Source organism: Cucurbita moschata, unplaced genomic scaffold (genome assembly GCF_002738365.1).
Source record: "Cucurbita moschata cultivar Rifu unplaced genomic scaffold, Cmos_1.0 Cmo_Scf00073, whole genome shotgun sequence".
Classification (NCBI taxonomy): Eukaryota; Viridiplantae; Streptophyta; class Magnoliopsida; order Cucurbitales; family Cucurbitaceae; genus Cucurbita; species Cucurbita moschata.
The window spans coordinates 630,709-653,506 of NW_019268589.1; the positions used below are offsets into that span (position 1 = coordinate 630,709).

Sequence of the window (22,798 nt, forward strand, 5' to 3'; positions counted from 1 at the left end):
TTCAATGTAGCATGAATTGAAACATCTTTTGATAATTTTGACAACCTTTTCTTCACATCTTCATTGAAGCATATTGTATGATTGATGTCTCTTGGTTCATATCACACGGTGTTCTAAATAGACCTGAGTCGAGCGTGGCTGAGAACGAGAGAAATGAGAAGTTGGTGTCTCAAAGTTATAAGAATCACGGTGTTTCAAATAGACTTATTGCCAAGAAGATTCAAAAAATATGTCAACAACAAAATTCGAACCTACACGTAGAGAGCTCAATTGATTTCAAACCTGTCGCATTAGCCACTCAAGCACATCAACATTTGTTAAAAAGAACTATGTTTAATATCATAAATGATGTAAAAGTCAAATGATCAATTTGACTTATTCTTTTGTGGAGATTAAAGGGGATCAGGAATAAATCCCGTCCACAAACGTCTCGAATAAATCCCGTCCACAAACGTCTTTTGTCAGGAGACTATAAATACCCACAATATGTTATGTAAAATTCAGATTCGTGGATGAATGTAATTCATATCTCAAATTGAGACGTTTCCCTCAGAAATCCGAGCATCATATTTGCCATTTCTAAGTTCCAAACAATTCTTGTGGTAGAATTGCACCCGAGCCATTCAATCAAGCCTTGATCAAGTTAGATTGTGGAGTGACTCAATTTAGAACAAGGTTCCAAATCTTACTTCTAGATCTTCGATCGTAAGAGGTAATCTAATTCTAGCCTTATCTCTTGGTTAATCCAAATTTCGTATAAGGAGGTGTTAATTACTTTGATTCAAGGGTTCTTGCTAAAACAAAAGCTTGGATCGTTGGGCTGAGGATTAAGGTTTCCTTATCAATTTGGTATCAGAGCCTAGGCTTACATCTTTGTGGTCGACTCTAGAATTGATTTTATCTTTCATTTCTGCTCTTGTTTATCTTTTCTTTAAATTTGTCTATTTATTTTCTTGCTGTCATTTCCACCATTATCTTTTCTTTAAATCTAGAACGGTTGTGTTTGATATTTTTTTTTCTCATAATCTACGCTTGAAGATAACTTCTAAATTTCCCGAATTCTGTAAAAAGGTGAGTTAGATCGGTCTTAAAATCTTCATGTTCTTTCTTTTTGGAATTTTTTTTAGTGTGCAATTATATCCAAAACTATCTTTGTGTCTCTTATTTCTTTGTTCACGTCTTGTTTTATTTTGTTGTTATTTCATAATTAACTTATCTTGATTGCCTTGAATAGCTTGCTACTATCAGAATTGCTTTACCGATATATTAGCCTACCTTGATCATAATTTAGTCACTTTCCCAAACAGCCTACCTTTGTGTGTATAAACACGAGTGTCCTTGAGTGTAAAATCAGTGAGTTGAGTGTCTGAGGTTCTAAACATATTTCACTACTGTTTGTACAATCATGAACCAAGACCAGGAAAATGGAGGGGAGATCAATGATCTAGTTGAAGATGTAATGGCCCAAAATTTTCTACTTAATTTAAGATCGCTACTGTATACGTACCATAAACATTGAATGCGGAAGACTTCATTTAAATTCCATAAAACATAACTTTTAACTTAAAACACACCCAAGGACTTACGATTTTGAAAACATCTTTAAAATGACACAACAAAAGACTCGAAATAAACTAAACAAGCGTTTAAGTTTAAAACATCCTATTCTATCCTAAGTCTAAGAAAATAAATGCCACTATCCTATGCATGTGCCATGATCTTGAGTTGCGATGCCGTCGTCAGCCGAATAGGAATGTCTTGCCTTAACCTAAAAAATGTAGTAGCACATGGCTTGAGTATTTAAAGAAATACTCAGTAAGTGACCCCACTATTGGGGTTAAATGCAACAATCACATGCAATGAAATGATGGGACCTATCTTTCGTTTCGTTTCGTTTCGTTTTCCCTACGGTGTAATCCTAACAGGTAATCGTGGACGTGTACCATATACTCTACACGCAGCGCATACGTGCGAGTATGGGCTCACCAGCTAGTTCGCACACCGCTGGGCCACTGTTCCTAGCCGGTGGGCATGCTCTAGGGGCCCACCGGGACCCGTTAAAACTAAAACCGTCATGGCAGCGCTATGCAGGGCATAACGATCATTGTCCTGCCATTTGAATGTACGCGTCCGTACCCTCGTGATGGGATAGGGGTATCCCCCCAAATGCATGATCACACAATATGCATGAGGTCTCACGTTTTCATGCTTACATGTCATTTTCGTTCTCATTTCGTTACATCATACATATTCCTAGCAGGGTTATGTATCATGCAATTTACCGTATTTCATGTCATACAATTCATTCAATTACATTTCAATACTCATTCAACAAGCCATAATCGTACAAGGGCCACACATCGTCACATGCATTCATATCACATCAACTAAGCAGCATAAATAACATACATTCACGTTCACATGATTTCGTACTTAAGCACAATAATCTAGCATACAATGTATCATATCATAACCAAGTCATAACGTAAACACTTCATAGTCATATCATTCTCTAACTTACCATAGCCTTAATGTTCTTATACCTATCACAGACATATCATTACGTGACGTACCTTAGTCATATCGTCACAAGAACGTACCCTAACGCTATCGTTCTATCAATCTATCACAAACCTATCCCTTTCTACCCATAACCTAACCGTATTCTTTCATCAATCTCTCCTATCCATAGCACTCCGGTATGTAACCTAACTCTAACGTTTCATGAACGTATCTTACTCCTATCGTTACATTTCGTTTTGTGCATCCTTCTCGTACCCTATCTCAAACATATTCCTGAGCACATCATACCATAATTATTATCATACAAACCACATATTATAACATAACATTGTTGGGTTTTATGTCCTAAAACTCATAGTTTGTAAACAAAGATATATTCTATTTTCAATAAAGTTATTATTGATGTTTATTCAGTAAAAATTATTATTGAATAAAGTGAACTTTACGATCATTAATCTAAATCCAATAAACTAAGAACACTCTGGCTATAGTATGATTACTTGAACTATATGTAGAGACATAAGAGGGGATCAAGTTCAAGTATATAGTCAAAATGATCTATAGTATAAGGATAAGGCTGAGTACCTTATTCTGGGGACACTATGGATGCGGCCCACTTTTGTATATGATATAAACAATGTGATCACTAAATTGTACATGTAGAGACATGTGAGTGGGGGCGTCCTATGCAATGAGTATTGCATAAGATCGGACCATGAAGAAAACCACTCTCACTTTATAATGTCGTTTACTGTTGAGACTGATTTTCTTTTCATTCGATAACCTAGGTAACTCGGTTTCAATCTTGAGATAACCATGAACTCCTGTTTATTCGGAATTATCCTTAGATTTGCATGGGTGAGAGTGGCTCTAATTCGCCGACTCAACAGGCCTCCCATTTCAGAGGTAAGACTGGGTGAATGGCTGGGGACGTGGGGTGCAAGACGGAATTCACTCCTACCCACTTTTAGGGATAGAAGAAAGGTAGTTCCCTTAAGCACTGACTCCAGGTCTTGAACAAGGGGCCCCACCCTCTCATTGACCTGAGAGGGATTCAGTTTACTGGTTGGACCACAAACCAATTGTTCATTAGAGGATCAGTGAGACATAAGGAACAAGAAGTAACTTCAGGGGTAAAACGGTAAATTGACCCAGCTCTAGTTACGAACAACCTGTGAAGGATCGACTTACTAATCATGGTTATATCAGATGGACAGAAATATATCTATAGTGAGAGGAGTGCAACTACTAGGCTATAGTGGGGTGTCCTAGTAGTTAACGAATGTTGGTTAACCAGGTTAATGAGTTTAACCGGTTAATCTTGGATCGTTGGAGCCCATGATCTATAGGTCCATTAGGTCCCTCTGCTAGCTCATATCGGACTAAACCATAGAACAGTGTGATGAGTGAGTTCGAAGTGTTCGAATTCAAATTAGGGAATATGCGTTACATATATACGATATATTTAACCGCAATTTTGATTTATTTACGAATTAAACAAAAAGAGAGAATCTGAGATATTTAAATAAGATTTAAATATCATAATCAATTATGTGTCGGAATTGATTGGGATTGGCATTTGAATTAATATTAAATATTAATTATATAGTTTAATTAATCATTTAATGTTACTTTAATTTGAAATTCATTATTCAAATTAATTGTTGAATTAAAATGAAGAAAGTCAAAATGTTGACTTTCATCTCATGGAAAAAATCCATGTTAGTGGAATTTTGAGGTGTCAAAATTTGGTTTAACCAAACTTGCATGTTTGCCAAATAAACCCCACAAGTTTGAGTGGAATTTTGAGTGTCAAAATTTGGTTAACTCAAACATGCATGCTTGCCACATAATCCCAAACATTTGAGTGGAATTTTAAGTGTCAAAATTTGGTGATCTCAAATTTGCATGAACATGCAAACATGACTCTTTAAATAGAGTGATCATGATACATGGAAGGTCTTCTTCATCTTGGTGAAAAACCTTGAGAAAAACCTCTCACAAACACTCTCTTCACATATACAAAATTCCTCCCAAGTTTAGTCACTCACCGGATTCCACAATCCCGTTCTAAGGCCGGAAGATAGTGGAGAAGACACTAGTGGTGGTTCGAAACCGGTTCGTGAGGCAAAAGGAGTTTGAACTACAAAAGGTTAGTATTTAAACTCATTAAGTTTTAATACTTATGAACATGCTAGTTATTTACAATAATTGATGTTCTAAAAGTGCCTAAGATCCAAATTGCTTCCGCATGTGTTAGATTAACACCATCAAACATAACATATAGGAAGCATATCGATCCACAGACAATTCACACATATCAATATATATGACACGTACAAAACCACAGGGCACGTGTCAACATCAAATATAACCATGCCGATAGTAAGGTCACTTACCTGGTTAGCTTAAGTCATTGTCACGAATATATCCTCAATGAAAGTTCGCTTTCGTCATTATCCTTGATGAAAGTCCATTGAACTCCAAGTCAACCTCTTCAAATGACGTATCTCCTCGGCCGAACTAAATCTGCTAAAACCTTTTGTTTTTTTTTTGTTTTTTCTATTTGTTTTGGTAGGAACGAAGAAATTCTAGGTAAATCTTCCTAGAAAAGAATTCCTGATTTATTCCTAGATTTATTTTTAGGGAAGGAGTGGTGGGAGATTGAAGGAGGAGGGATCGGTTACCAAATGTTTTTTTTATATATATTTTTTTATTTATTTATTTATTTTATTATTATTATTATTATTACTACTATTACTATTTTATCTTGTTTTCCCGGTTGTTACATTAAAGGGGGGTGGATTTGGGGGCGCTCTCACATCGATTGGATAAAGGAACGAGTGCCAGTGAGAACGCTGGGCCCCTAAGGGGGGTGGATTGTAATATCTCACATTGGTTGGGGGGAGAACAAATTACCCTTTATAACGGTGTGGAAACCTTCCCCTAGCAGATGCGTTTTAAATCCTTGAGGGGAAGCCCGAAAGAGAAAGCCCAAAGAGGACAATATCTGCTAGCGGTGGATCTGGGTCGTTACAGAAGAAGTCCAGAAGAATGAGGAGGAACTGGAAGATGGGATTCATTTGGCACTTATAACAAGAAGACTTGTTAAAACTCAAGTTACGGAGAATGATGTTGATGATCAAAGAGACAACCTGTTCCACACGCAGTGTTTCGTCAAGGGGACTGGTTGTAGTCTTGTCATTGATAGTGGAAGTTGCACCAATGTTGTAAGTACCATGTTGATCAAAAGGTTACAAATTCCAACCCAAGATCATCCTAAACCTTACAAGCTCCAATGGCTCAATGATAGTGGAACAATGAAGGTAGTTTCTCAAGCTTTAATATCTTTTACTTTGGGAAAATATAAAAATGAAGTTCTTTGTGATGTATTGCCAATGCAAGCTGGAGATATATTGCTTGGCCGACCATGGCAATTTGACATGAGGGTTATGTATGATGGCTATTTGAATAGGTATTCTTTTGTAAAAGATGGTAGAAAAGCACTCTTGTACCTTTGAGTTCTGCAAATGTATTTGCTGATCAATTAAAGTTGGAGGAAAGAAAGAAAGAGTTTGAGGAAAAAAAGTTAAAAGAAAAACCAGAGTTTGGTGAAAAAATAGAGAAAAATCAAAGAGAAAAAAAAGAAAATGAAAAAAGAGATGAAATTGAAGAAAAAAGGGAGAGAGAGAGAGTTATTTGGCTACAGTTGGAGAGGTGAGAAGGTTTTCACAAAAATTGATCTTTGTACTTTAGTACAATGGAAGATTTTTGGTCTCTAACTATAACAACTTGGCTTTGCCTAGTGTTTTTCAATATCTTTTATAGGGATTTGAAGACATGTTTCAAGATAAAGAAATACCTCCCATTAGAGGTACTGAACATAAAATAGACTTCATTCCAAGGACTGTCATTCCTTATAAGCCAGCTTATCAGGTCAATCCAACCGAGACAAAAGAAATTTAAAGGCAAGTGGAGGAGCTCATGGAGAAGGGCTATGTACGAGGAAGTTTGAGTCCATGTTCTATATGAGACTTATTGGTGCCAAAGAAAGATGAAATTTGGCGCATATGCATGGATAATAGAGTCATCAACAAAATCACAGTAAAGTATCGACATCCTATTCCTAGGTTAGACGATATGCTTGATTTATTGCATGATTCGTGTCTATTTATAAAAATTATTTTGAAATCTAAATATCATCAAATTAGAATGCACGTAGAAGATGAATGGAAAACAACTTTCAATATTAAGTTTGGATTGTATGAATGGCTTGTTATGTCTTTTAGGTTAACTAATGCTCCTAGTACACCTATGCGCTTAATATATAATGTTTTGAGAAAATATATGAGAAAACATGTTGCTGTTTATATTGATGATATTATAATTTATTTGAAGATTTTGCTTGAGCATGTGTAGCATGTTAAATTAGTTTTGATTACACATAGAAGGAAAGAGAAATTTAATTTTAACAAGGGTAGTTTTTTGCATGAAATTCACTCTATTGGCTTCATAGTTGGTAAAAGTAGAATAGCTTTAGATAGAGACAAAGTTAAATTCATTAGGAATTTGCCAACACCAAAAAGTGTACGTAAATTTCGGAGTTTTCATAAGTCAGCTAACCTCTATAAGAGATTTATAAATGATTTTAGAACCATAATTGAACTATTGAATGACTTAGTGAAAAAGAATGTTATTTTTAAATGGGGAGAAATGCGAGAGAATGCGTCCAATTTTCTTAGGAAGAAATTAAGCAAACCATTATTTGTTTTGGCTAGCTTTGATAAAACTATTGAAATTGAATGTGAAGTATGTGGTTTGGGCATAAGTGTTGTTTTAATTCAAGATGGAAAGCACTTAATATATTTTAGTGAAAAACTAAATGGGCCAACATTGAAATATACTACCTATGATAAGGAATTATTTGCTTTAGTTCATATATTGCATGTGTGGCAACACTACTTATGGCCTAGAGAATTTGTGATCCATTTTGGTTATGAAAGCTTGAAGTATGTGAAGGGTCATAGCAAACTGAATCGTAGACATACAAAGTGGGTGGAATTTATTGAAACATTTTCATATATTGCATGTGTGGCAACACTACTTATGGCCTAGAGAATTTGTGATCCATTTTGGTTATGGTATGTGAAGGGTCAAAGCAAACTGAATCGTAGACATGCAAAGTGGGTGGAATTTATTGAAACATTTTCTTATGTCATCAAATATAAGCAAGGTAATGATAATATGGTAGCTGATGTGTTATCTAAAAGGTACGATCTCTTTACTTCTCTTAGTGCAAAAATTCTTGGACTTGAGCATATTACCAAATTATATAAAGATGACCAAGATTTCAGAACTATTTATGCATCTTGTCTTGCAAAAAAAGATATGGATAATTATTATTTGTTTTATAAATTTTTTATGCTTTGTATTCCTAAATGCACAATAAAAGAGTTGCTTTTGAGAGAAGCACATGGTGGTGTCTTAATGGGACATCTCAGGATTAATAAAGTTTATAAGATGTTGCATAAACACTTCTTTTGGCCGAAGATGAAGCACAATATCCAAAAGTGTTGTAGCAAATGTTTTAAATGCAAAGAAACTAAATCTAAATCACAACCAAACGAATTTTATACTTCTTTGAATGTACCTAACAAACCTTGGACTAATATATCTATACAATTTGTTTTTGGTTCACTGCACACTAAAAATGATAAAGATTGTATTTTTGTTGTGGCAGATATATTTATTAAAATGAGTCGAAATTGATGATGCAAAGCATGCTGCTGACTTATTCTTTAAGAAAGTAGTTTATGGATTTAATACACTTCATTTGCTTCCTATTCCTTCTAATTTCCTTCTAATATTTTTGTGAGTGAAACATGCAGATTTGATCAAAACATTTCAAAATGAGGTGAAGGAAATGCTTCATATTCCTTCTAATTTCCTTCTAATATTTTTGTGAGTGAAGCATGCAGATTTGATCAAAACATTTCAAAAGGAGGCGAAGGAAAGAAGGTGATGATTTTTTCTGATTCGAGGACGAATCCTTCTGAAGAGAGGGAAGATGATAAGAATCACGGTGTTCCAAATGGACCTATTGCCAAGAAGATTCAAAAAATGTCATGAAGATTCAAAAAATATGTCAACAATATAATTCAAACCTACGAGCGGAGAGCTCAATTGATTTCAAACCTGTCGCATTAGCGACTCAAGCACATCAACATTTGTTAAAAAGAACTATGTTTAATATCATAAATGATGTAAAAGTTAAATGGTCAATTTGACTTATTCTTTTGTGGAGATTAAAGGGGATCGGGAATAAATCTCGTCCACAAATGTCTCGAATAAATCCCGTCCACAAACGTCTTTTATAGGGAGACTATAAATACCCACAATATGTTATGTAAAATTCAGATTCATGGATGAATGTAATTCATATCTCAAATTGAGACGTTTCCCTTAGAAATCCGAGCATCATATTTGCCATTTCTAAGTCTAAGTTTCAAACAATTCTTGTGGTAGAATTGCACCCGAGCCATTCAATCAAGCCTTGATCAAGTTAGATTGTGGAGTGATTCAATTTAGAATAAGGTTCCAAATCTGGCTTCTAGATCTTCGATCGTAAGAGGTAATCTAATTCTAGCCTTATCTCTTGGTTGATCCAAATTTCGTATAAGGAGGTGTTAATTACTTTGATTCAAGGGTTCTTGCTAAAACAAAAGCTTGGATCGTTGGGCTGAGGATTAGGGTTGCCTTATCACAAAAAGCAGAGCAACGAGAGCAAGAGCAAAGAGAGCAACGAGAGCAAAAGGAAATACAGAGTTAAAGAAGTACAGTGCAATAGAAAAGGTTTCTTTTCAGTATTCTTTGTCTCCTTGTCTCTCCCCTCTCTACATCTCATTCACAAGTACGCGAGTAGTACTTTAGCAGAGCGGTATCGAAGCGTTCGACTGTTAGTGAGTGTGAGATTATTTAATAGATTCGTGACTGTTATTTTAACAAATTGGTATCAGAGCGAGTTTTTATTTTAACAGGCATAAGACGATTTCTAACTGCACCGTACACCCCTCAACAAAATGGTGTGGCCGAGAAAAAGAACCGGACCATTCTCGACATGGTTCGATCAATGCTCAAGAGCAAAAGGATGCCAAAGAAATTTTGGGCAGAAGTCATGCAATACGCCATCTACTTACAAAATCGATGTCCACATGCGAAGTTAGATGATCAAACACCACAAGAGGCTTGGAGCGGACAAAAGCCTACAATCTCTCATCTCAAAGTGTTCGATAGTGTGGCTTATGCTCACGTATCAGATCAACGAAGAACGAAGCTCGAAGACAAAAGCAAAAGATATATTTTTATTGGATATGATGAGAAGACAAAAGAATACAAGTTACTTGACCCGATAAGCAAAATGGTGATAGTGAGTCATGATGTGTGAGTAAATGAAGCAAGTGAATGAGACTAGAACAATTTGATGGAAGTTAATATCGAAGATGAAGAATCATTAGTTGTTGCACCAACAGACTCAGAAATTTTTTATGATGAAGACGAACCACGACAACCCAAGATGCGAAGTTTGCGAAACTTGTATGATTCAACAATTGAGGTACACCTTGTATGTCTTCTGGTAGATACTGAAAATATCAGCTTTGAAGAGGCGGTGCAAGACAAGAAGTGGCAAACTGCCATGGATGAGGAGATTAAAGCGATTCATCGCGACAATACATGGGAAATGACAAAATTATCAAGAAAAAGATGAATGCTCAAGGCAAGATAGAGGTACAAGGCGCGACTTGTTGCGAAGGGATACAAGCAAAAGGTGGGAATTGAGTATGACGAAGTGTTTGCTCCCGTTGCAAGAATGGAGACAATTCGACTGCTCATTTTCCAAGCGGCTCAATTCAAATGGCTGATTTTTCAAATAGATGTCAAGTCGGCATTCTTGAATGGTGTGCTTGAAGTAGAAGTCTACCTCGAACAACCACCTGGGTACATGAAAATAGGAGAAGAGAAGAATGTATTAAAATTGAAGAAGGCGCTTTATGGGTTGAAGCAAGCACCGCGAGCATGGAATACTCGTATCAATACATACTTCAAGGAGAACGGGTACAAGCAATGTCCCCACGAGCATGCACTTTACACAAAGAAGAGTGGAGGTAATGTGATACTTGTCGCTCTTTATGTCGATGACCTCATCTTTTCAGGCAACAATGATGAAATGATAGAAGAGTTCAAAAGCACAATGACACGAGAATTTGAGATGTCAGACTTGGGCTTGTTGAAGTTTTTCCTTGGTTTGGAGGTTAAACAAGGAGAGACGGATATTTTTATATCATATGAGAAATATGCAAAGGAGATTTTGAAGAAGTACAAGATGAAAAATTGCAACCCGGTATCAACACTAGTAGAACTAGGTGCAAAACTCTCAAAGTACGATGAAGGAGAACGAGTACATGTAAATAGGTATCGGAGCCTGGTAGGAAGCCTTCGCTATCTTACATGTACAAGGTCAAATCTTTCTTCAAGTGTCAGCATAATAAGCCGGTTTATGGAGGAGCCAATTTATTCACATTGGAAGGCGTTGAAGCGAGTCCTACGGTACATCCAAGGAACGGTGTCACTTGGGTTATTCTACTCGAAAACAGAAGATTATAAATTAGTTGGTTACTCTGACAATGATTGGTGCGGAGATATAGACGATCGAAAAAGTGCATCGGGTTATGTATTCTTCATGGGCAACACAACATTTACTTGGCTTTCAAAGAAACAACCGATCGTGACACTCTCGACGTGTGAAGTTGAGTATGTGGCAGCATCTTGATGTGTGTGTCACGCGATATGACTTAGAAATTTGTTGAGCAAGATGAAACTAAAGCAACAAGGTGCAACCGTGATTCAAGTTGACAACAAATCAGAAATTGAATTGGCAAATAACTCAGTGAACCATGAACGAAGCAAACACATTGACGTTCGATTTCACTTTATGCGAGATCATGTGAAGGAAGGATGCATGGAATTGCTGCATGTGGCAAGTCAGGATCAAGTTGCTGACATCTTTACAAAATTGCTACTGAAAGTATTTTTCGATAAATAAAAGAAGATGATTGGCATGACAGATGGTAGGAGCATTTAAGTTTATGGGAGAGTTTTGTTGAAATGACAAATGCAGTTAATTTGAAAAAGACACGTGAAATGAAAGACCAAGAGCTTTTTCACGGAATGATGGTAGGGTTGATGAGCACTTCTCTCACCCTATTATGAGTGTTAGAAAAGATCTAAATTTCTAATCCTTTGAACAAAAAAACAAGGATCAAAGAGAAAATGTTTTTTTTATAGAATCAGTGTTCGTTGTCTCTTTGTCTCTCCTCTCTCGACATTTCCTTCACAAATACGCAAGTAGTATTTTCACAAAACAATATTGGAGCATTCTATCGTTAGTGTGTGTGAGATTTTATTTTAACAACATTGATACTACAAAGCAACGTGTAAATATTCTCACCAAGATCCTAGCAAGGTTGAAGTTAGCAAACGTGAGATGTTAGAAGTGAAGAATCTCAAACAAAGTCAAGCTTACCACTGGAGTCAATAAACTTGAATCAGTAAAAATAGTTATTAAGTTTAGAAAAATGGTCAGAGAATTATTAGTGGTTAGCAATTTTTTAAGAGAACTGTGCGAGGTGGGAAGAATATTTAGAAAATTCGTTAATGTTTTCTTTCCTATAAATACTAACGAGGATGTATGCTCTCCTCACAATCAGGAGAGAGAATTGAAAAGCATAGTGATAAGAACCAAGCATCAATCAAAGGTTTGGGGATGATAATCTATAGTGTTTGTGGATGATAATAGTTATGATGTTTATTTAATGTATTTTAAGGCTTTTATTTATTCTAATTTTTGTCATAAATTAGGAAGGTTACAACTCTTAATATAGTTTAGATTGCATACTTAGAATCATTCAAGCTTGACAGGATCAATTTTGCTTGTGAAGTGATTTGAATCTCAATCAAGTGTTCTTACCTTAAGATATTCGATTAACAAGGTAATCTGCATTTTACTTTCCTTGTCGTGATTTTTTATCATTTGGTATCAGAGCTTTCCTTTTAAATTGATTCTTTATCACATAGTGCTCAAAGTTCTTTGTTCTAATAAACGTCTCTCAAATTGTTCTTTTTACTTCATTTATTTGTTTCGATATATTTTTGGTCATGGGCTAGATCCAATAAATTTCTCCTTATGGATGGTTTTGTTCAAATCTTCATGCTACATTTTTGTTAGAAGGAACTCTTGAAAAAGAGGCGGGAAGGTATGAAGGTAGGTTTTTCAAAGAGTTCTACAGGGATATCACACTCATTTATTAATGGAATCACTCCATTCTTGTCCCAACAAATTTGTATTGTAGTATGCTAAAGGTTTTGCTGAAGAAACCAAATGAATGCGAGGATCCAAACATTTGAACAAAATGCTCTGTGAGGGAAATCACTAACGAAAGGTAAGGGATGACATGGTCCAAGTGGATCGTTATGACCGGGTTCAAATGGACGATTAGTCCCGTCTAACTAAACTAGTTTTCCTCGTTTTTCTTACTTTGGTCATGTTGAGCCCGAGTTTTTATCCACTTTCGACTTTTTTTTTCTTTATTTAGAGTTTATTCAAGAAATTTGGATGAATTTGAAATTTATTAAAGAACCCTAGACCAATCAAAAAATGACTAAACGAATCAAGTAAGTAGTATATGAGAGTTTAGATTAGTCATGCTTATAGTAGGCTTGGATGCATGTTATTGTTAAGTTGTGAGTCTCTATCTTATCTATGCTCCTATTTAATTTTTTTTCTAAATGGATTATCTTATCTATAACTACTTGATAACTACTTGGAGTCATAGGTAAATAAACTCTAGCCACCATAGATTATTTAATCTCATTGTCACCAGGTATGTTTTTCTTTTGTTCTTCATGTTCTTCATTTAAATCGAGTGCATGAGTTGTGCGATCTTAAAAAATAGTATCAGAGTTAGGAGAGATTTAGCTGATCAAAGATTGAAGTCAAGAAGATTGACGGATTCGATACCAGTTTTCAGAGGATGAAGATTGAAGATTGTCTTACAAAAAAAAGATCTTTACGAACCCTTGTTTGAAACGAAGATGTCGGAGCCGAAGAATGAGCACCAAAGCAGAATGGCATTGAACTGTGAGGAGGCGTCACTGGGCGTAGACGTGAAAAACAACAAACAAGTTATGGTTCTGAATACCAAAAACCTATTGCTGGTGAGCGAGAATAAGGTTCTAGAGACGATAGTGAATGATGGAAATCGATTCATAGTACTGAGGTTCTTCGTGGAAATAAAAGAATGGAGTAATTCTCTATCATCACTACTTCAAATCCATTTTTTACTCACGTTGCCAGCAACATCGACGTTTGAAAATATCTTTCACTAATGAATAACAAAGTGGAATTTTCAGATCTTGTTGATGCTAGCAATGCTACTAGAGCTGTTGAAGCATATGTTCAAGAATTTTCTCCTATGGAAGAATTCCCTAGAGTTGATCATTAGAGAACTTGGAATTCCAGTGTTTCAACAGCTTACTAGAAACAATTTGATTCTGCTTTATGCTTCTATGATTCTACCAAGCTTAAGGATCGGTAGGCTCTAGGATTGATCTAATTGACGCTGTCTAGAAACACAGTGGAAGCTCAAGGATCGATCGGCTCTAGGGTTTATTCACTTGATGATATCTAGAAATATAGTGGAAGCTCAAAGATTGGTAGGCCCCACGGTCGATATAGTTGATGTTGTCCAGAAATACAGTGGAAGCTCAAGAATCCGTAGGCTCTAGGGTTGATCTAGATGATACTGTCCAGAAACGTAGTGGGAGCTCAAGGATAAGTAGGATCTAGGATTGATCTAATTGACGCTGTCTAGAAACACAGTGGAAGCTCAAGGATCGATCGGCTCTAGGGTTTATTCACTTGATGATATCTAGAAATATAGTGGAAGCTCAAAGATTGGTAGGCCCCACGGTTGATATAGTTGATGTTGTCCAGAAATACAGTGGAAGCTCAAGAATCCGTAGGCTCTAGGGTTGATCTAGATGATACTGTCCAGAAACGTAGTGGGAGCTCAAGGATAAGTAGGATCTAGGATTGATCTAAACGAAGTTCAAGGATCAATAGGCTCTAGGGTGATCTAGTCAATGTTGTCTAGAAAAGCAGTGCAAGTTTAAAGATTGGTAGGCTCCAGGGTTGATCTGATCTAGTCAACACTGTGGAAACTCATAATTGGTAGGTTCCAGGATTAATCTAGTTCATGGTATCCAAAAATGCAGTGGATGCTCAACGATTGGTAGGCTCCAAGGTTGATCCAATTGACGTTGTTCAGAAACGCAAAAATTCAATGATCGATAGGCTCTAGAGTTGTTTGAGTTGACATTATTCAAAAACCAAATAGAAACTTAAGAATCGATAGGCTCCAGAGTTGATCTGGTTAATGCTATCCAAAAAGCATAGTGAAAATTCAACAATCAATAGGTTCGAGGGGTTGTTTAGTTGATGCTATCTAGAAATTCAATTGAAGTTCAAGGATAAGTAGGCTCTAAGGCTGACCCAATTGACACTATCCAAAAGCCAAAAAGAAAGATCAGTAGGTTCCAAGGTTGATTTCATTAACGCTGTCTAGAAATACAATGAAAGCTCAAGGATTGATAGGCTCTAGGGTTGATCCAGTTGATGTTTTTTTAGAAACGTAATGAAAGATCAAGGATCGATAAGCTTTTGGGTTGATTCAGTTGACATGGTTCAGAAATGTAGTGGAAGCTCAAGGAGCCTGTCCAAAAATTTGAAAACTCAAGGCTTAGCAGGCTCTTAGGTTGATGATTTGGTTGACATCGTCTAGAAATGAAGTGGAAATTCAAGGATTGGTAGGCTCTTAGGTTGATTTGGTTGACGTCGTCTAGAAATGAAGTGGAAGTTCAAGGATTGGTAGGCTCTAGATCCAGTTGATGTCTTACAAAAATTTAGTGGAATCTGAAGGATCATTAGACTCTAGGGTTGACTTAGTTGTCATTGTCCAAAAATATAGTGGAAGCTCAAGCATCGATAGGTTTTAGGGTTGATCCAGTTGACGAGTTCCAGAAAAGTGACATTCAACCTTGGATTTGTTAAAAATGTTGAATTTATACGAAAAACTGTTGAACAAGACAGTTAAAGAAATGAACCTGAAGGTTGATTGAAATTTGTCATGTGTATCACGAGTGCCAGATTAGGCCAGACATTTGTGAGTCAAAATCAAAATAACTTTAAGCTAGACTCCTTGAGTATGAGGAGTCTTACCTATCAATAAAGCAGAAAGATGGAAGTGTTGCGACAAGAGTGAGCATGAGAGAGGAAAGCAAGCCTATAGAAATGCTCGAAGAAATGACCTGTAATCTCTGAGCCATCGCCTCATGCCTAAGGTGGGTGATAGTCATAAACCATGGCAAACTTCAAATAAAACATAAGGCAAATTTTTTTTTTTTTTTTTTTTATCTAAAACAAAACATAAATATATTTTATTTACAAAACCAAAATAAAGTTCAATAAGTTTAAATACATTGGGCGCCCAATAAACAAAATAATTTAAAACATTAAATGGTTGAACTTCGGTACGAACTGTGGCACCTGCTCTAGATTCGCTGCCTCCCTCGACCAGCTCTTTCTTGTCACCTAAAAAACATAATAGAAAAGGGAATAAATACAAAGAATCAGTAAGTAGTCTATTTGTAGACTATTAATCGTGTTATTAAATGCTAAGGTACCACACTCATTACTTTTCATGTCTTTATTATTGTCATGAAAACTTAGGTCCATAGATTATGTCCTTGAATTATGAGTTCTTGTCACGGTTCTAATCCAAGGACCTCGATCCTCGGTTCTGAGTTCTTAAATATAGGTATGATTTAAGAACCCTAGTCATCTGAGTCATGGTTACGAGAACATGGATCTTAATCATTTTTCATGTTCTTATCCTTTAGTACTTGGCTGTTGTCTCTTAGATACTCCCTTTGGTACTCATAATCTTGGAAACCTACATATAGATGTGGACAAGGGATTTGGATTCTGAATTTGGTCTATGGTAGCACCAGCATCCCCTTGAAATGGGATTCAGTTTCAACCTGTGATTGCCCTGACATCCCCTTAGGCCGGGATCCAAATTTAGCAAGTGGAGGCCTTGACAATCCCTTGTGACATGATCTTGTGGTTATAATGTACCATAGGAGATTTTGAGTAGTTTAGAGTGGCACCTGACAGTGCATTCTTGAATGTCATTCTTCTCGACACAGTCCTTAACTTAAGAGTATTACTTTAAGTTGATAAGGCCTTAGGTTCTTACTTTAAGTTCATAAGGTCACGAGTTCTTAAAATTTAACATACGTCCTTAACTTAAGAATATTACTTTAAGTTGATAAGGCCTTAGGTTCTTACTTTAAGTTCATAAGGTCACGAATTCTTAAAACTTAACATACGTCCTTAACTTAAGAATATTACTTTAAGTTGATAAGGCCTTAGGTTCTTACTTTAAGTTCATAAGGTCACGAGTTCTTAAAACTTAACATACAACTAAAGCATGGGTTATGATTTGAGATCTTAAGCCTTAACCTTTCATGTGTCTGTCTTTCTTAAGTGTCATGTCATTTTTATGCATCTTGGGATTCATGGGTTCTCGTGAAGATATTTTTTTATTCATGACTAGGATAATGTACTCTCTTGGGCTAACTAAGGAATTATCTTGTATCATGAGTTATGACATGAATTCAATATGGTAGTTATCCCTATTGTGCCCCCACGACTACTCCCCGTGAAGACCTAAAAAATATGTCACATGATCAATGCCCAACTGAACGGAACATTCTGCAACAAACGTGACTAACTAAGGCGCCCCCTAACATGGTGCAGGGTATCTCATCTAGATGAGGGAAAACATGAAACCTGAACATGATATCCTGCTAAAGAAACAAGGCGCGGGGTATCCCATCTAGAAAGGAAATATGGAGCCTCGTAAAACATCGTGTGGTGTGAGGTCTTGGGTCACTTAGGACATGATTAGAGTATTACATAACATTTATGTGGGGTCATAGTACCCTTAGGACGTGGGGTGTGTAATATTCTTGACTTGTTCATGTCTTTAGGATAGCATTCTTGGAATAACTTCATCAACTAACCTTAAGGTAATGCATGCTTGTAAAGCACTCAAACCTTATGACATGCTTAGAGTTCATGACCCTAATGTCTAACCCTAATGTCTAGCATATCATCCTCATGAGCATAAGCATTCATAATATCATTCATGTCATAATAAAACTCTTGAAGCTCGAGGAAACTTCATAAATTCTTGTAGAGAGGTCATTAGAGGTGTTTTCGTCTTTTACTACTTAAGTCTTGGTTCTGGCTCGAAACATTTTCTTGTCATGCATGAGTTCTTTATAATATTTCATATCTTCATGTTCTTCCATCCTAATGGTCTTAGGGCTCGTGTTAAGTGCTCATGACATTTTGGAATTCCTTTGTCCCTTGAAAATATCTTAAAATTTTTATAGGAGTATTTGGTCATTTACCACTTTTTTTTCTTAGTTTAAGTTTTTATCGTGTTCCAAACCTCTTAAATTCTTTGGTATACCTTCAAGCTCTTATAATAAAGTCTTACTTTAAACCTTAAGTCATTTGGAGGCTATTTAGTTTCCAAATAACTTGAAGAAATTAAGGGTATTTTGGTCATTTTATCCTTATTTTTTATTCAAACACATATTCTAATGACTTTGAAACTTTGCCTAACTCCTTGTATCCTTGAAAATAGGCTATAAATAAAATCTTAGGTCGTTTGGAATTCATTTAGTCCATAAACAAATGCTTACGTAGGTAGGGGAATTTTTGTCATATTACACTTAAACCTTGAGATACGAATTTTCTTACGAAGGGGCATTTTTATAAATACCTCAAACTTTATGGGTATTTTGGTAATTTACCATTTTATAATTATTTTATTATTTTTTTTCATAAAATGTACTTTTTTAAAATTATTTACCCATTTTTGATCATTTAAAATTATTTCTCAATAAGGAATAAAACCTGGGAAGTTCCTTAAAAAATTTTAAAATGACATCTTTGTCATTTATGCTTATTTTTGCTTTCCAATCGTTTTCTAAAGACCTTTTTAAGTCCTTATAACTCTTTTCTAGAATATTGAAATCACTTACATAAGCTCTTGTATTTCTTTGGGTCGCTTAGTTCCTTGGATCCTTTAAAACCTTTTATGGACACTTTAAACTTACACAAGTTACCCTAACCTTATAGTGATTTCATAAGAAATATCAAGACCCACCTTGACTCGAGAAGGAGCACAAGGCCGGATGTAAAAATAAAAAAAGAATAAAGTTGCAGCAATAGAAGCAGTGTTAGTACAGCGTTAGCCAAACGATGGTCGAGGGGACTGTATTAAAAGCTTTTAGACTTTGCTTTAGTAAGTGATGTGGCTACAACAAGGAAATGTTATGGCTAATTTGTGCGACTCAGAAAATGCAGGTGTTAAGGCCAAGATGGCCACACTAGAGCATGCTCTCCCTAACTCAAGCGAGGATATGTCGATGCTAGTTTTGCTATGATTTATCTGATTAGTCCTAGGCCGAATCCAAGAGAAGGGCGAGGTAGGTCCCTAATAGGATAGTCCATAGCCATTGGGCAATTTTTCGTGTATATGTTGCGAGTCTCAAAAATAAAAGAAAGGTTCATTAGTAATGATAGCTCATAAGTAGTGCATATTTTTTGTGTTCATTCTAAGGCATTTTTATTTCCAACGAGTCAATTAGCATCCAGTTCGCCATTTGAATCGTCATTGGAACAATGCTAAGATTAAGTGGGAGAGAATATCAAAATCTACGATGCGATTGTGCCCCTGAGAAAGTTATCAAGGACGATGTCTATTTTAAGTGGGAGAAAATGTCACAACCATACTATGAAGACGGTAGGTTGTGATCTTTACATGTAGACAAACAAGGCAGTGACAAAGAAGTAATGCCTAATTGACTAAGTGAGGGCTGAAACAAGAGAAGTTCCATACGGTTGATGAAGAACCAAATATATTATTCAATAACAAATCACATCAGGAGGCGATACCATTTCATTACAGGTCAGTGGAAGAAGGTGATGATACCATTTCATCACAGGTCAGTGGAAGAAGGTGATATGTATTTTGAGAAGATATATGAGTGAATCCAATAGACACGTTGACAAAAATGTATTGATGTTGAAAAATTGAGATTGGGTAAAGTTTTGGTTGGTCTCTTGTAGCTTCTACATATGTTGCGATGCGATGAAGATATTGATGATCCAAAGAGAATCCTTCGAGAATGAATTGTTTTGAATTGACTACATTAGTATCCAAGTGGGAGAATTATTAGGTTATGGAGAATGATGTTTACTTAGAGTGTTTCTTAAGAAAGTTGAGAAATCTTATCTATTCTCCTTATAGTTTCTAATTAGTTTTTTTAAAATAGATTATCTGTAACTACTTGAAGTCGCCTATAAATAAACTTCAGCCATGGTAGAGCTTTCAATCTCAGTGTCTCCATGTATATTTCTCATTGTATCTTCCCTCTTTATGTTCTTCATCTAGATCGAGTATATAAGTTGTGCAATCCTAACAGTTATTAGAGGTATGTTATTAAAGTTTAGGACCAAACCAAGCTGATTCGACTAATAATAAGCATGTTGAACGGTTATGATATTCAATTTTCCTAAAAATAAAGAAACAAGCTCCAAACTAAACGAACTTAAAGTATGATTAGATGTTCATGTTTAGGTCACTATACTATTTTCTTTATGATGAAATGTTCATACATGAGATGTGTAGTAGTGTTATACATGAACGTTTAGGGGTTCGCCAACAAATTCATAATCGTGAACTTGATGCAGTTGTTGAGAGTGTGGATAATATTTTAGAATCGGCTATGATTTATGTACACTCTATGGAGACTATTAGGGATTTACTAGTTAATTTTCGTTTAGTGAAAATGTCGAGTCAGCAAGGATCCGCCGAAGTACTTTTATGAGTTGATAGAACAAGGGTTGAGCCTGAAAATGCATGAATCCAATGAAAAATTTTACGAGCACCTTCAGGGTGCGGTTAGAAGGTTTCCAATCACTCCCTAATTATGCTTGTTCGGATGAGAGCAAGGGACACTATGGGCAGCTAAAGATGAACCACCAGAATTGAAAGAAAAAAGAGAAACTATAAGTTGAACAAGTGAACTTAGGGTATAGGCTAGAATAGCCGGTAACCGAGGAATGAACTTCTAATTATGAATAAAACACTAAACTAACAAACAAACGAGTGACATAAGACTTCAGAATAAATTAATAACTACATGCACATTAGTTATAAACATTTTTGTATTCATTCATGACATTTTAATTATTTTTCAGATGAAGTTTGGACTGAGTGGTTGAGGTAAAGCGAGCTGCAAGGCCATCAGAGTCGAACTAGATCGGTGTGAAATATTTCTTAGAACTATGTCTATGAAGTATCATTTAGAATTCACTTCTAAAAATTACCATTCACCACGAAAATATCATCAATTTTGTACTCCTCTACTTTTTAAAATAATTATGATGTTGATTATTACTATTTGATTAATTATTATCACGTGGAGTTAAAGTGCAAAACAAAGTGCAATGATTTCTTCCACAAAAAAGTTATGATCAATATCCAAGAGGTAAGAGGAGTACCCTTTCCAAAGTTGCAATGAGACCAATATTAATGGCTATAGATTTAAAAATATGCATAAATGTTCTTTAATTCAAGTGTTTATGTATCATATTATCAACCACATGTATTCCCGAGTTAAATCGAATGACGAATGTGTCACAATCGTACTTTTTTAGGCAGTAGATTTGACGATTGTACGACATTCATTCTCGACACTGAATGAGTCAAACTAACTTAGGATTGCATCGCCTATAATTGGATTACGCTTTTCTAGACAGTAAATTTAGCGATTGTGCGATATTCAATCTCAGCACTTGAGTCTGACCCTGATTTAAGAATAAAGGTTTTAGAAAGCGTAGAGATTTTAAAAGAGAGTTTGAAAGCATGATTGAGAGAAAACAAGCATGACCGTGACACAAGACACCCCTTATCAGTGAACACGAACCGTTCAAATGAAGAAGGTGTTAGGAACACCCATTCTCCACAATGATGAAATTGTCCACTTTGAGCATAAACTCTCGTGGCTTTGCTTTTAGTTTCCCCAAAAGACCTCGTACCAATGAAGATAGTATTCTTATAAGACCCACGATCTTTTTTAATTAGGAATCTCCTCGCTCAACCATCCTCAACGGAAGGGTGAATTAGGTCCACAAGCAAAGTAAACAAGTTTATTCATGAAACGAAACTCAAAACGATACGAGAAAGATAGAGCAACAGTAGATTAGCTCATACAACTCTAACAAGACACACGAATTAAAAACAATGTAAGAATTAACAATGGCGAGTACAGAAGCAGCGACGACGGAAGCCGACACAGTCACCGCCGGAGAAGCCTTCGGTACGGCAGACAACAGCGCAGTTGTGGTTGCTAAAGCAGCTGCCATGGAAGTGGTGGCTCTGGGACTTGCACACTCGAGCCTCAGCAGTGCGACCCATCAGCTCATCTGCAAATAATATAACATTACATTGATTAGAACAAAGAAAGAACAAAAGGGAAAGGTGATGGGGTTGGGGTTAGGGTTAGGGTTTAATTACCCGAAGCAGAGAAGATAAGGAGGAGGAGTAAGAGAGTGGGGAGGAGGGATCTGTTCATCATCTTTAGCTATTGGCTTGATATTCAAGTTGTGAGCATCAATGAGAGGAGGTACCACTTGTTTATATAGCCACCTCCCCTCCCAACAACCTTCCCACACCTCATTATTCATCATTTTATCTATCCTTTTTTAATTAATTTGATACTTATTTTAAAATTGTTAGACCCCACGTCGGTTGTAGAGAGGAACGAAGCATTTCTTATAAGAGTGTGGATACCTCTCTATAACAAATACGTTTTAAAATTATAAGGATGGCAGCGATACGTAACGAGCTAAAGCGGACAATATCGGTTAGTGGTGGGCTTGGACTATTACAAATGGTATCAAAACCAGACACCGGGCGGTGTGCCAGTTAGGGCGCTGGCCCTCAAGAGGGGTGGATTGTGAGATCCTACATCGGTTGGAGAGGGGAACGAACATTTCTTATAAGTGCGTGGAAAC

At 36.1% G+C, this 22,798-nt stretch overlaps 1 protein-coding gene across 1 annotated transcript; it reads right to left on the bottom strand.

The window, feature by feature from the left end:
• Positions 1–21,904: 21,904 nt before the first annotated feature.
• Positions 21,905–22,412, bottom strand: LOC111438308 (defensin-like protein 1). The gene is made up of 2 exons (XM_023076206.1): positions 22,299–22,412; positions 21,905–22,207 (listed from the first exon to the last, which is right to left on the bottom strand). Exons 1-2 carry the CDS (start codon positions 22,357–22,359, stop codon positions 22,035–22,037), a joined length of 234 nt encoding a protein of 77 aa, XP_022931974.1. The 5' UTR covers positions 22,360–22,412; the 3' UTR covers positions 21,905–22,034.
• Positions 22,413–22,798: the final 386 nt, after the last annotated feature.

Excerpts from the sequence above, each read along its gene's own strand:
- LOC111438308 (XM_023076206.1), bottom strand. The coding sequence starts at position 22,359 with ATGATGAACAGATCCCTCCTCCCCACTCTCTTACTCCTCCTCCTTATC. Across the intron at positions 22,208-22,298 it reads CCTTATCTTCTCTGCTTCGG|ATGAGCTGATGGGTCGCACT; the intron begins GTAATTAAACCC and ends TATTATTTGCAG.